Raw genomic sequence first — 14928 nt, 5'->3', positions numbered from 1 at the left:
CATAATCTTCCTTCTCTCCTCCCTCGCCTCTGCAAGACATTCCCCTTTTTCATCTGCACAATCGGCTCAGCCTTAACATCCTGTCTAACACCCTACATCCCAGTAACATATTGAGCATACATTTAATTTTTGTTTCCATTCTGGCCGGGCCGAGAGCCAGATCTGTGTGGAAGAAAAGATTGAAACTGAGCAAGATGGAAAATCAGAGACATAGAGACAGGCAAGCTGTCATACTCGGCAAGAGGAGGACACATGGAGAACACAGGGGAGGAAAACAGAAATGGAAAATCAGGATCTCTCACAGCGAGAGATAATCTCACACAGACATGTACAAAGTCATTGTGGTTTTTCATGCAAAATAAACACTATTGCATGCGAGCCAAAGATTTAATTGAATCAAACGGAAACAACAAGGCAGTGCGGAATAATGCAGAGAATTAATAAGTCTCCCTCATTATAAAGACCTAAATATGGATGTGACATTTCCTCTGAACTTCACGCTTCTAGTTGTTGCTCTTACCCATTGAACAGCATCATTTATGAATCTGAAAGGTACACATGCTGCAGAGCATCGGTGGCTGAGGACATTCATGTGCAACCCGAGACACGTCAACAAAGGTTCTCTTTCAAAGCCGTGAATGTGATCTGAATATGATCATGAGTGTTTTGGTTGAATTTAGGTGCTGGAAAAGAGGCTACACAGACATGTACTGTAGGAGCAACTGATTTCCATCGTTTCCTCTGCTTTGCATTTACTGCCCTCGCTTGGTGTTTTGTGTGTATTGCATGCATCATTTAGAAATAGCAACAGAGGCAGGTTTCATCGAACACCGTAGGTTGTGAAAAAAAACCCAAACTAATTAGCAGACCTATGCATTCATGACTATGAACCGGGCAATACTGATTAACATTTAGAGAAAACACAGGCATTAATGTTAGGGCCTCAGTAAAATATGAGCTTAAATAAGCATATAAACTCAGTAACATCTAAAATAGTAGAGTAACATTCAGGTTAGCCCTGCGCATGACTATTTTTTTTATTTTTCACTCACCTCTCTCTTTCATTACAGTACAAAAGTGTTAGCTTCCGGGTTCAGGTCCTTCAGTGTTGCCATTGGTTGAATTCACTTTTAGGTTTCAGTGATTGGCTAAAATGTCAAAAATAAGGAACTTTCCCCAACAACGTCCCTGTGTTGAATTGTGAGCTCGAGGTGCTGTCGAAACGGAAGACACCGACAAAATGACAAGTCGTATGTGACGGACTGCGACTCCACAGCCTCCAGCCGCCTGCTAAAGACAAAACAACGACTCTGCCCTTAAGCACGCGCCCTGAAGTGCGCACCACGTCTGCTGGCCTTACTGCACGCGACGGACACGATATATCATCCATCATCGCCAATCAAACGCTGATCCGGCGTTTTGCGCATTGCTGATTGGTTAATTTATGATTGAGGCGGGCTCGTTCCTGTCGGGCTGCCGTGACTCCAGTATTCTGCTGTGAGCAGCTGGTGGGACACACTCACCTGGAGCGGGACTCTCCCTCACAGGTAGGCTGCATGTTTCTGCAGGTCATTATATATTTGTGTCTTTACTGCATTAGGGTTTCTGTTGGCTTAGTGTTGGTACATTCCTCATGTATTACAAAGATCTTGGTACACCCACATGTTACTAGGGACCACTGAGTCATGTGTGAACGAAAGAAACTGTAAATAACAAGCTTTAATCAGCTGAAAATAACACTCAAGTTTGTTTCTTTGCCTTGTTTATTGCAGTATTCCCGTTGAGACAGAGGCTATCAAACCATAATGAAGAGTCTAAAGGCAAAGTTTAAAAAGAATGAGGTAAGAGCCATCTGTTGAGGGGCACGTGGAGCTTTACAGGTGTATTTAAAAGCAGTACACCTGTTTGCTATTGCTTCAAGCTACTTAGAGCTATGAGCTATGCAAACTGTGTTTTCACCTACTATTACAGTGTTCAGTGCTCTACATTAAGAAGATATTTATATAGATCCCAAGTTGCCCCAAGTTGCTCCTTGTGAGTGTGTGTGTGTGTGTGTGTGTGTGTGTGTGTGTGTGTGTGTGTGTGTGTGTGTGTGTGTGTGTGTGTGTGTGTGTGTGTGTGTGTGTATGGGGGGCACTGGGATTCAGTGTCACTGAGCAGCAGCAGGAGAGCAGGGTTGTCTCCAGACTGCTGTTATAACCAGAGATCTCAGGTAGCCTTCAATTATTCACACATATGTGCACACGCACGCACACACACACACACACACACACACACACACACACACACACACACACACACACACACACACACACACACACTCAAACCTACTATTCTTCTGTCATCCTGATGCTACTCTCGAGGGCTGGGGGTTAACCTTGTTACCTCATGTACTATTTTTCTAAAGTTTTACTTTTTTGCCAGCGCCTTATAGCCACTTATCTATCTATCCGTATATCCATCCATCCATCCATCCATCCATCCATCCATCCATCCATCCATCCATCCATCCATCCATTTGGATCCTGATGATGCTTTTGGCACCATTACAACCTGTTACTGTCCATCAAACTTGGTGATTACCACAACAATGGTGGCAAGAATGATCTTCTGTCTGATATTATTATTATTATTATTATTATTATTATTATTATTATTATGGTCCAACTGTCAAATGGACAGATAAGATAGATTGATAACTATCCTGCATGCACACATCTCCCAGGGTTTTCCACCTATATAAACCTCGCCTCAGCCTGAGACACCCATCCATTTCATAGCCCAAGGGGGTATTTTGGATTTCAGCTGGTATGTGTGCCTCATTATGTCCCCTCTACCCTGTAAATGACTATCCGAACCAGCAGAGCAGAGCCAGCTCTGTTTCTCCTCTTTTTGCTGAGTCCTCACATCACACAGGCCCCGCTCTGTAACTGCAGAGAAACAGACCTACAGTATGACGCTGCCAGGGGGAGCACCGTGCAGGACCTGACAAAAAACTACTGGAGAGAAGGAGGCTGCCTGCTACAGAGAAATTAATAGGTTAGAGAAAGGAGGACAGTGAGGAAAGAAGGAGGTGGCAGCGTGTGAGGTGCAGTGGGCAGAGCGGCTTCGTCCCCGCTAGCAGCCGAGGCAGGATGATAGGATGGCGTTTTGGATGCGGACAGGGAGCACTGCACAGGGAGACTTTGTTGTGAGGACAGCAAATAGCAGTGATACTGTGTGCATGTCACCCCGTTTCTTTGGAGGTGTGAGTTCGTGGATAGCATAAATTCTGTGGTATGTAGATCTGTACTATGACGTTGCTGTGACCTCTGAAGGGTATCTGGTCGAAACTAATAGTAGGAGAGTTCTCAACAGTATCTGATGTAAATGTGCACATTTGTTATGTAGCCAGGCAGCAGTGTGTATGGACACACGGTGCTGGCTTGGTGCTCTGTATTTAGTTGCGTGTGTGATGTCCTGCTAGCCATTATGGATCCTCAGCAGCCTGTTTTTAGCCTGATGAAGCAGCTGTGTTGTTTCAGCCTGCTGCCGCTGCCAGTAGGTATCTCCTCTTTCTTAATTAGTTTCATCCCTCTTTCCTTATATTTCTGTCTTAAAAGTAGTTTATTGTAACTTGTTAAAACTGGTGTCTCATATTGATGATGATCTGAAGCACAACATCTCTGGTTGTCTCCTAAATGCATTACATTTATCTCAGCTGCTCAGCCATCTCCTGTTTTGTATGTTGTGAGTTATGCAGCGTGGTATCAGTTTCCACTGGGGTTGTTCGGGGTGGTGACCTGTTCTCTGGCTTCACCCCCTCAGAGTCAGGACTGGAGTAAGAGTGATGATAGGCTGCTGCAGGCTGTGGAGCAGAACGAACCCGACAAAGTCTCGGCTCTCATCGTCAAAAAGGGTCTCTGTCCCACCAAGCTGGATGCTGAGGGCAAGTCGGCGTAAGTTGGACACCCAATTTTGAGCTTTTTCTCAGTCACAGGAGGGAATTCAGTTATTAGAAGTAACTGCAGTAAAAGTATTCAGATCTTTTACTTTAGTAGAAGTATTAATACCACACAGAAAATGCTTCACTACAAGTAAAAGTCCTGCATTCAAAACCTTACTTAAGTAAAAGTATTATCAGCAAAATGTACTTTAAGTATCAAAAGTACTCAATCTGCAGTGAAATCTTCCCTGTCAGTGTTTTACTATTATATCTGATGTTTTTAGATTAACAGTACTGCTGCATTAGTGAAGTGTTTTAAAGTTGAGCTAATTATATACTGCTGAGTAAAGTACAGCAATGCATTCATTTCCCCCTTTTATCCAAGTTTTGGCAAATGGTAAAATTTCATTACCTACTGTCTCTTAAACTTTGGTGAATTTTTTCAACTAATCAAAAAATGAACCACTTTAAATAGAAACCTGTTCTCATTTCTCATCTCTCATCACTGGTGACTATGTATTGTTCTTCTTCCTTCCGGCAGGTTCCACCTCTGTGCGTCCCGAGGCCGGCTAGACTGCCTGGAGGTCATCATCTCTCAAGGAGCAGACCTCAATGTCACTGATGGTTCTGGTAGGGTATTCAATTATCCCAGAAGCCAAGGCTGTCGATTCATGTGTGTCATGGATTGTTTATGAGTGTCTATAACTTATTCCAGGCTTCAGCGCCCTCCACCTAGCAGCCAAAAATGGTCAATCAGAGTGTTTAAAGAGACTCTTACAGGTAAAACACAGAATTAACCTACAAATACTGTAAAATATATTAATGCATTCATGAATTTTAAGAATCCACAAGTTACAGATGGATCATCTTTTGCTGTTGGTTATCATTATTTCTATTTTCCCTGTCAGGAGAGATTAGCTGTAGATTGCACCGACAGCATTGGTAGAACACCACTTCATCATGCAGGTAAATGAAATGAACTGAAATATGAGGCAGTTTGGTTACATAACAGTTATGCAACAGATTCCTCTGATAGATCCCATTTAACATATTTTAATTATGAAAAGTAAGCAGGTCTAAACGAACACAAAAATCTGCACCGTGCATGTTATACTGTATGTAAATCTCTGATAGTGACCATCATTTCCTGCAGCGGTCAGTGGCTGCCTGTCCTGCACCGAGACCCTGTGGGACTTTAAAGCCAATCTGGATGTCCAGGATGGGGTAGGTTTAACAATTTGCTTTTTACAGTTAAATACATTAGACAACATTATCAAATGTCTTTGCTGTTGGTCCATGATGTCTGAATGATCATACCTGTCTCTCTGTCAGGACGGGGCCACCCCTTTGATTTTAGCCGCCCAGATGAGCAGAGTGGAGCTGTGTGTCTTTCTGTTGGGTCGAGATGCAAATGCAAACATACAAGACAGCCAAGGAAGGTACTGGAGGCATTTCTTCTCCTCCTCTGGGGCCGATGAGGCAGTTGGAGCTCTTAACTGTCCTCAGTCCATCTCTTGTAGCTGCAGCTGAGGCTCTGACAGATGGAATGACAGAGAGTGTTCGGCAGTGCTGAGGCAGACTGCAGCATGAAACAGACTTCTTAGTTAAGCCAGAACCAGGATTATTCTCACAGCAGTGGTTTTGTCTGGGTCAGGATAGAGGAAGGATTGCCATAGACAGTCTCCAGTGCGTGGGGTAGATTTGGAAGGATGTAGGGTCAAGACCTCCAACAGGGACCAACAGCTTTCAGTTTGGCTTTGGATGTCTCTTTGCAGAGGATGATTAGAGAATTATCTGCTGGTTAAAGAGGTGAAAAAACCAACATTTCAGGCTGCATCATTATATCAAATGGAAAAATTTCCTTGACCAAAATGAATATAAAATTCTGGAGGTTTAAGCCGGCCGTATATTTCACATGAAGATGTAAAATTGATGCATTCAGTACTGCTGTTTTGCCGTTGTGCAGGTCTGCATTGATGCTGGCGTGTGAGAGTGACAGCGTCGAGACCGTAGAAGCTCTACTGAGAGGGGGGGCCAACACACAGCTGGTCGATGCCCTTGGACACAAAGCCAGCGACTACGGCGTAACCACAGGCAACCAGTGCATCATGCAGATGTTGCAGGATGGAGCACCTCCAGGTGCAGTATGAGGCCTCAAGTCTTTTTACATGTGGACAGATAGAAGTGCCAAGTGTTAAATCAGCTGGAATAAATGAAACAGCTTGTGACAGCCATTTTTTTCTCTAAAAATAAAGTGGTGGCGTCATAATGAAACACGTGGTAGCGACATCTAACAGATCGTCAGACCCGAGGTACTGCTTCTGTTTGTGGCCATGCTCCTCCCGATCCTGGCTGCATCTCTGCTCCAGGAAATGACTGTAATAGGAGGAAGTGGACCAGGAGGACAGCTGGGTGTAATTGTGAAGAGGGATTAAAAAAAAAGAAAAAAGAGAGACACGAAAGGCCTGTTCCACTTTTATCTCCCAACAAAGACGCTGCTGATGTATGAAAACCAGATGTGTGGCTAGTTTGAAAAAGAGATGAAGGAGAGAGTTTGGTGCACATATGATGGCCCGACCGTATAAGTTTTTGTTCTATAATTGCAGATTTTGGTTGATTATCTACAAGATACATGAATGGTACTAATATAAAGGACATGTTAGGGAAAGTGACAGGAAGTGAGAGTGTATGTATGGTGCTTCTATCTGTTTGCTGAACCTCATTCCTTTAGGGGTAAAAATGTCTTGCTGTGTGTCTTCTTTCCCTCTGCGTACGTAGCTTCTGAGGGCACAGGCGAGGAGGTAATGTTGCATAACTGTGTGTTTGATCACTCCCTCCATCAAACGCGATCATGGCCCACTTTAGCTGATCATATTGTGCATGTTTTCCAATATGAGGTCATTGTTTTTGTGTGCTGCTCTCTTCGTTGGCTTTCGTCCCCCTTTGTTGCCGACCCTTTGTCTTATCGTAGTTTCCTCTGTTCTCTCGTTTTACGTTGAGCTTGATCTCTGCTTGTCTGTGGTTCCCCTCCCACTCGCACGCAGCCCCCCAAAGTCCCCTCAGGCGCCTCATCAGTTCAAGGGGGCACTACCCCCCGCAAACGGAAAGCTCCTCCACCGCCTCGCTCTCCTCTGCAGGTACTGTGAGAAGCATCTCTGTGGAGGAAAAACACATTAATACCACAAGCACAGGCTGTCCTTACAGTGTTGTTAGCACATACATTCACATATATCATCAGCTCCCTACCTTTAAGCATGTGGTCCCTTCAAAAGAAAAAATGGCTAGTTGGCCAGTTTTAAAACGGTTGCCCTTTATGGAGCTACATGAGAGCAATGAAGATACAAAGGTGTCCATATTTATGCTAATTGAATTATAATTTCTTTGGTAATATCTCTGTAACACAGCATTGCTTCTCGATGGAGAAACTAAAGAGGTCTCACATATTTGATGTGTAACAAAGATGAATTTTTTTCTGTTTTCCCATCACACAGATCCAGGGTTTGCCACCCTCTCCACAGCCCCGGAGTCCTGCACCACCTGCACAGTCCCCTGAGCCCCAGCCCCGGTCTCCGTCTCCTTCTCCCCAGCCTCCAGAAACGCAGCAACCCGCCCAGGTTGGCACAGTAAATCTTGACTTTTGTTATCGTCTCTGTTTTTCCTCCGTGTCATGTTAGTGCCAAATTTATATGTACAAGGCAGAGGATGAGGAGGTGTTTGAGGAGATTCGACGGCTGCGTCTGGAGAGAGGCCGTCTGCTGCAGAAGATCAAAGCCTTGGAGCAGCAGCAACAGAGTGCCCTCTCTGCCTTGGAGGAGGTACTGCAAGCACCCATTTTTATTCACTGTTTTGGAATTTTATGTTAACATCTACCTTTTCAATAGAACTGTCTGTTTATGTGTGTGTGTGTGTGCGCGCGCTGTAGTTGTCCCGGCTTAAGCAGCGTCTAGAGGAGGCAGAAGCAGAGAGAGACAAGCTGCTTGAGGAGCTGAAGGGAGGTCATGGCATTGGGGCCAGTGACTCTGACGACATGGATGAAATGTTTGACTTCCCAGGTATGTGATCTATGTGACATGTGCTTCCCAGGCCATGGCAGAAAGCACGCATGTACTTCCATGCATGTGTCTCTGCTGTTCCACTTGGGAATTCCTGTGTGTCTATCGCCTCAGGAAGTACACAGATTTATCTTTTTTGTTGCTGGTCTTGAACTTTCCCTCTAGAGAAGCTGCTCTCCAAGCGCTCCAGAGCCTCCCCTGGTCCGGATGAGGCCACTTGTCAAGGGGCAGCAGACTCACTCCACCCCTCTCCTGCCCCTGCAGACCCAGGAACTGTTGCTGAGCTGCACAAACAAATAGAGGAACTTACCTCACAAAACTCTGAACTAGCTCTCAAAGTGCAGGTAAGGTCAGGCGGAGTACAAATGCACAAATACACACCTATTGTGTTCTCCTATACACACACATGCACAGAAGAGATACTCATTCAGCCAACTGTCTCATACATATACACGCAGGCCTTTTTAAGGAGGATAAATTGATAGTGAAGTGATTATTAAATTGTTCAAGAGAGGCTTAATGTCCGTGACTCAAGCATTAGTCATGTCCACTTAAACTTTATAATGCTGCACTCTGGTACACTAATGCACTAAGGCAGATGTGTTCATACAGGTATAAATAGAGCATCTGATGATGGCATGGGGGAATTTTGTCGACATTCTTCACTAACTGGGTCAGGCTGGGTGAACCTCTGAAGTTTGTTTGGATTATTCTGTTCTGGTGTGATTCAGTCACCACTGTGAGAAGCAGCGATCCAGGCCATGAAGAGTGGGAAATCTGAGGTCTCATATGAGAGCTAAGAGAGAATGGGACTGTGAAAGAAGGTCAGCAGTAAAGTAGAAGCAAAACCTCCAGCTGTGATTTATATGGTCGAGGGAAGGCTAAGATTCCATAACTCATATTGGCTTAAGTTAATTTAAGGGCAGCTCCACCAATTTTACACATACGTGTCAGTTTACTAGTCACTGGGAGTACTTTTTAGCCTGTGAAAACATTTGTACAGTGTCCTCTGTGGCTCTGCAGGAGCTTTGTCAAGTCTGAGAAAATAACATGGGATGATGTCACCAGGGTTACGTCTGCATGGGCTTTAATTCATCAATAAATTATACGTTCCAGACAGAAAGCTTTTGTGAAAACATGGGAGTTTGCCAGGCAGGAAGGAACTTATGAAACAATACTCAAGTTTTATGTGTGAATTCTGTTTAGTATTAGCTGATAGTACATAACTCATCCTTGACTGATAAACAGTACAAGGCCTGTTATTGATAGTTGTTTCCTCTGTGTTGTACACAGATGCTGGAGATGTTTGAGAAGGATGATACAGACATGCAGACCTCCAGCTCGGACTTTGTCCCCATAGTTCAGTATGAGACCCTGAGGAAGGAGTTTGAAGCCCTTCAGGAGCGCTTCTCTCAGGCCCAGGCTTCAGACGAGGCCTCCAGCGTGGTCGAGGAACAGTAAGAACGATTTTTTCTGACTGAAGCAGCAACAGAACACTACTGTATTAGATCAGGTCTATTCTGAGATGTGTGCACACCTTTGTTAATATCAGTTCCGAAGTCTCAGCAGTATCCACTTCTGCCTCTATCAGGGCCATTTTTAAAAGTGCTGAGCATTTATATTTTTCTGCAGTATGCTGGAGGCTGAACAGGCTGAGGTGCAAAATGTGCACTCATGACATCATGGATTTGAGGGTGTCTTGACCTCTATTATGATATTTGTTGCTTATATACTGTAGTGTGGAATGCTGAAAATGTCTGTATTTATTTTATCACAGTTTGCAGTTATACACTTCAATAACATAGCGTTAATGCCAATGCAATGTAATGCTGTTATCCACATATTGATCAGTGCTGAAAATAAAGCCTAGTATCAAGTAATGGTATGATGTTTTTACACTTCTTCATTAATGTGATTAATTTGCTCATTTTATTGTTTGAGTTAGCTTGAATGATTGATAATCTTTGTGTTGTTCTGCAGTGGCGATGAGAAGTCTCAGGATGGAGAGAGTGTGGAGGCTCTGAAGGAGAAGCTGCAAGGGCTGGAGGAGCAGTTTACCTCCTCCCAGTCTGAGCTGGAGGAGCTGCGGGAGCAGATGCGCCTTGGGGTGCTTTCTGTGGAGTGTGGTGAAGGGGGTACTGTCGCGGCAGGTGGTGGGACTGAGGGTGCAAAAGAAGAGGCACAGCAGCTGAGAGAGAGGGTGACGGAGCTAGAGGAGGAGCTAGCTAAGAGACGGGGCGAGGCGGGGGGTCGGAGCAGCCAGGACAGTGACACAATCAAACAGCTGACAGAGAAAGTAGAGGAGCTCCAAGCTGCCCTGGCCCAGAGAGAGTCTACAAAACATGATAGCGAGAAAGACAGCGAAGGAGAAGAGACGGAAACAGTGAAGCGCCTCCACAACAAAGTGGCTGAGTTGGAGGCAGCCCTGGCCGAGAGCAGGGCATCAGGGAAAGAGGGAGGAGCGGCAGGAGATGGAGATCAAGTCCGTCGTCTCCAGGAGCGTTTAGCAGAGCTAGAGGGGGAGCTGAGAAAGTGTGTGCCCCGCTCAGAGTTGGAGGAGGTGCAGGTCACTCTGGGGCTCCAGTGTGAACAGCTGGCCAGGGAGAGGGCGGACGTGGCTAGAAGGCTCAACGATGCCCTCCTGGATCTGGAGAGACTCAGGCCTCCTCCACATGGAGATGACGAAGAGGAGGAAGAGGAGGAGGAGCACTCAGAGAGCTCGGAGCCCTCAGTCATATCAGGTGTGCAGTGTTAGGTTTTTATTTCTACTTTTGGGGTTTTAGAGAAAAATATTTCTCATTTCATTTTGTAAATGATTGTGCGTCTGTCCAATCAGATCACTCCAGACGCTCCCTGGCAGCAGTGAGAGAAGAACTGGAGGTGGCGAGGCAGGAAGCAGCCCAGGCCCTGGACTGTCTGTGCGCTGAGCGGGAGGGCCGGGCACAGGACGCCCTGCAGCTGAAAGACGCTGTGCCGCTCTCAAAACATAAGGAGGCACTGTCTGCAGTGTCAGAGCAGCTCGCTCAGACACTGCAGGAGCTCCAGGAAGAGAAAACCCTTCATGGTCAGGTTGAGGAGCAGGCCGCCACGCTAGCGGCCAGACTGCAGGCCATGCAGGATGCCATACCCAAAGAGGAACATGAGAAAGTGAAGGTCAGCAACTGAAAGTTGAAATTTAGTTCTCACAAAATAAGTTATCCAAAAAGGCGTTTTGGAAGGGAAACACAATCTGAAACTTGTTTGCAGCAGCTGTTACTGGTTAAGATTAAAAAGTGAGTTACACAATTTATTTAACTTAAGATGTAGGAGAATTTTCTCAACCCAAGTCATGTACACTGTGTCAATTACAGATGGTTTTGAACAACTGCATTTCAGTGTTTCTTAGAATTAATCAGGTCAACGTTGTGCTTCCTGCCTCTTAGGCAGAGCTCCAGCGCTCCCTGCAGGCCAGTGAGAGCAGTGCAGCAGCAGCTCAGGAGGCTCTGAGTGAGAAGGAGATGGAGCTGAGAGAGCTGAAGTCCCAGAAGGCTGCAGAACAGGGTCTGATCTCCAAGGAGGACCACGAGGCCCTACGGCTCTCTCTGCAGGCTGAGATCAACGCCGTCACGGCCCGTTTTAACGATCTGACTCGCAAGCACGAGAAGACCTGCACTGAGGTGTGTGTGTGAGAACGTACGCATGTGCCACGCTGTGTTTGCCGTCTAATGCCACCTAAAGCCACATCAGATGTTATTGTGTCTGCCACAAAGTGAGCTGTGTTCCATGAAGGCCTCTTTCCTGCCTCTACATTATTCATATGTGTATTACTTTCTCTATTCAGTCCCTCCCTGTTTCATTAGTCCCTTTGTATATGTGCTTACTGATGCACTCAAGTAGTGTTGTACGTGCACTCGAGGCTTCTGATGACACTCCAGAAGTAATTCCCACCCACCTGTGTAGTGGCATTCAGACTCTCACCTTGTAAACAGAGTTATTGCCTCTCCAACAGAAGCAGTGCTGCACAATAAGGCAAAAAAGATCTTATTGCAGTTATTTTGACAGATATCATGATTGCAATATGATTTGCATGACATTTTTCATTTTCAATGAAAAACTTGTAAAATCATGAGGGCTCTGTGCCAAACAAACATGTTTTCTTACACCTGGAGAACAAGATTTGATAGGCCAGGGCATCTTTGCTGCACTACAGTGCTTCATTGTAAGGCTGTTTTGTCACATGTTTTTCAAAGAACTGCAGCCTCTGTGATTTGGATATTGCATTTGGCCACATCGAGAATTCAGTAATATTTCCATTAATTGTTCTGCCCCACAGAGACGTTAATAAGGGGCCACGCACGCGTTCACACAAAGGATGATATCTTAAAATAGGCTTTCATGTAGTTCACGAATTGATTCCTGCAAAGCAGAAGGCATTTTAATACAAAACCATGGCCTGGTTGGAACCCAAATCCAACACTGGAACTTAGTGTTGGTAAATGCTTACACACACCTTATATAAGGTTGTGCTTGTAGTGTTAGTCACCAAAAGCAAATGTGCAGACACACAGTTGCGTGGTTGACTGCATTTATTTGTATTCAAGCGTGCAAATGAGCAAAACTCAGATGACAGTCATTTTGGGAATAGATATTTTTGATTAAAACAGGAATTATAGAGGAGGGTGTGTTTATTCACTAAATCAGACACAAGACATAGTACATGAGACGTTACTGTGGAAATGTTAAACAGCAAAGTAGTGAAGAAGCTTTTCTACCAGGCAGCACATAAAAACTACAGTCAGTCAATTTCCTTGAGTTTGATTCTGCATGTGTATTTCTGTCTGTATGAACCTGTTGATATTAGTTACAGCAGCAGCTTTACTGTCTATTCTGCTGCCACCTCTGTACAAGCAGAAAAGACTGGATTTGGATTGGAGCCCTGACTGTGCAGCTTTGCTGTAGTGACAGGGTGCCACTGCTGGTTTTACTGGTCTAGGTGTTCCAGGTGCAGAGGGAGGCTCTCTTTAACAAGAGTGAGCGGCAGGTTGCAGAGGCCCAGCTGGCCACGGTGCAGCAGCAGCTGGCCGAATTACAGGCCCAATCCAGCCACATCCAGGAGCTCCACAAGGACATCCAGGAATCCCAGGGCCTGGTCAAGGAGAAAGACCGTAAGGTGAGAGTTCACACATCTGCTGCTGAAGCACCAATCAGGTAGCCAAACTGATGTGTTTATCTTCATGCAGATAACAGAGCTGTCCAAGGAGGTGTTTCGGCTAAAGGAAGCTCTGGGAGCTCTGTCACCTCCTCTGGGCATCACATCCTCCTCCTCATCTAGCCATCATGGTAACCCTGGGCAGCAAATGGCACTGCAGAACAGGATCGCCACACTCTCTCAGCAGCTCCAGGTGAGGAGGATGTTGACACTAGGGCTGGATGAAGTGAGAAATAAATATCATGATTTCCTTGACTTGGCAGTAACATTTTCTGTGATGTTTTTGCAGGACTGGGAGAGAAAGCACAAACAGGTGGTGGCTATATACCGCTCCCATTTACTGGCAGCTGTACAGGTCAGTTGAATGCGCACATGCATGTTAGAGCACAAATTAAGACTTAAATCTTTATCTTGAGATGTCAAAAAGTAATTTAATTGAGGATTTCCATGTTCGTAGTGAGAATATATGTGCACATGACACCACTGTCTTGGCTGTATCTGAGGTTTGGAAGAGCTCTGTGTCAGGGTGGATCAATGAAATGCTGTCTGTGCAACTTGCTGCACAGCCGCTCACAGTCTGGACTGTGAACGGCACTGACTGCTGGATTTGAGTTTGCCCCCCTTTGTGGTGCAGACAACAAAGAGCTGGAATGATCTGTCCACCTTCTCTGCTTACCAGACAAAGTGGATGAAATTTCAGAAGAGGTGCGGGGAAAAGGAGCCCGACTCACTTCCCGGTTCTATCAGTTTCATCATATTCCACTATTAACGCGCACACATTAGCTATTTCTTTTTGTCATGTCGCTTGTAATGAGAGATTGTTCTGGTATCGTTGACCTTTAAGAGAAATTTGTATTGTGCTCGAACCCTCCAAGCCTCTCTTTGATTTGGGGCAGGGTTGGGTACGAGTGCCCAGTGAGGTTATGTCTTATGTGTCCTTTGCTAAAACCTGCAAATTTCAGTGTGCCGCTCTGCAAGGTGAGTGGGTAAACCTATAGAGCCCGTTATGGGGGCTCTGCCTGTGCTCATACAACGAGGAACCAATGTGTAACACAATGTAGAAGCGTAATTTTCTTACACTGATGTTTGCTGCCCAGCAGGGCCGAATGGATGAAGAGGTGCAGGACCTGCTGCTCCAGATCCTGAGGATGTCACAGCATGGACACTGAACCTCCCTACATCTGCAAGTCTCTCTCCATCCAGTCCCTTTACAGGTCAGCATAAAGCAGCTCCCACGGGACCAGCAGCATTCAGACCTGGTCAAGAAAGCCAAATACAACTGATCTGTGCAAAGACATATCTGCATGTGTACAATACAGTAACCTAAACAGCAGCCTCAAGGCTCGACTGGTAACCAAACAGGGAGCAAATAGAAAAGTAATGAGTGCCTTCATGGCTGGATAGCTGAAATGACAACAGCCTATAAGTCAGGGGTTTGTGGTAGCAGAAAGTCCATGTGAATAGAGAGTTGTTATTTTGAAGATAGAATCAGGTGCATTGATTGTGTGACAAGCGTACTGATTTTATATTATATTGTTATAATAAAAACCAAAACCAAGCTGCTCTTCCTGTTTTTTGTAACTTGCTTCATGCATGGATACAACTGATTGAACAAACTAACTAAACTATGTTTCCTCTCATCTATTTTTGGTTGATGGAAATCTGAAGTTTTAATTTGGCTGCAGCATGTGTGCGTGGAAAGTTGAATGGTTGGGCTTAACTGGAGCCGCCTCATTAGCAGGCACACATGAAGAGTCACAAAC

At 45.2% G+C, this 14928-nt stretch overlaps 1 protein-coding gene across 4 annotated transcripts; it reads left to right on the top strand.

Annotated features, from left to right (window-relative positions):
* The first annotated feature begins 1772 nt into the window (after positions 1 to 1772).
* ankrd24 (ankyrin repeat domain 24) lies at positions 1773 to 14723 on the top strand. Of its 4 annotated transcripts, none has more exons than XM_070961344.1 (21): positions 1773 to 1841; positions 3808 to 3938; positions 4467 to 4555; positions 4641 to 4705; positions 4834 to 4891; positions 5079 to 5149; positions 5258 to 5364; positions 5892 to 6064; positions 6704 to 6726; positions 7417 to 7539; positions 7621 to 7740; positions 7848 to 7977; positions 8143 to 8321; positions 9271 to 9434; positions 9958 to 10718; positions 10814 to 11130; positions 11400 to 11633; positions 12950 to 13126; positions 13197 to 13358; positions 13455 to 13520; positions 14266 to 14705. In XM_070961344.1, the coding sequence occupies exons 1-21, from the start codon at positions 1806 to 1808 to the stop codon at positions 14332 to 14334; spliced, it is 3255 nt and encodes a 1084-aa protein (XP_070817445.1). In that variant the 5' UTR covers positions 1773 to 1805; the 3' UTR covers positions 14335 to 14705. The 4 variants fall into 4 exon arrangements, with proteins under 4 accessions (XP_070817445.1, XP_070817444.1, XP_070817443.1 ...); XM_070961343.1 differs by having other exon boundaries at positions 14263 to 14459; XM_070961342.1 differs by lacking the exon at positions 1773 to 1841 and adding an exon at positions 3422 to 3540 and having other exon boundaries at positions 14266 to 14723.
* Positions 14724 to 14928: the final 205 nt, after the last annotated feature.

This window comes from Chaetodon trifascialis, chromosome 4 (assembly GCF_039877785.1).
Source record: "Chaetodon trifascialis isolate fChaTrf1 chromosome 4, fChaTrf1.hap1, whole genome shotgun sequence".
NCBI classification, from domain to species: domain Eukaryota; kingdom Metazoa; phylum Chordata; class Actinopteri; order Chaetodontiformes; family Chaetodontidae; genus Chaetodon; species Chaetodon trifascialis.
This window is presented reverse-complemented; position numbering and strand designations above follow the sequence as displayed.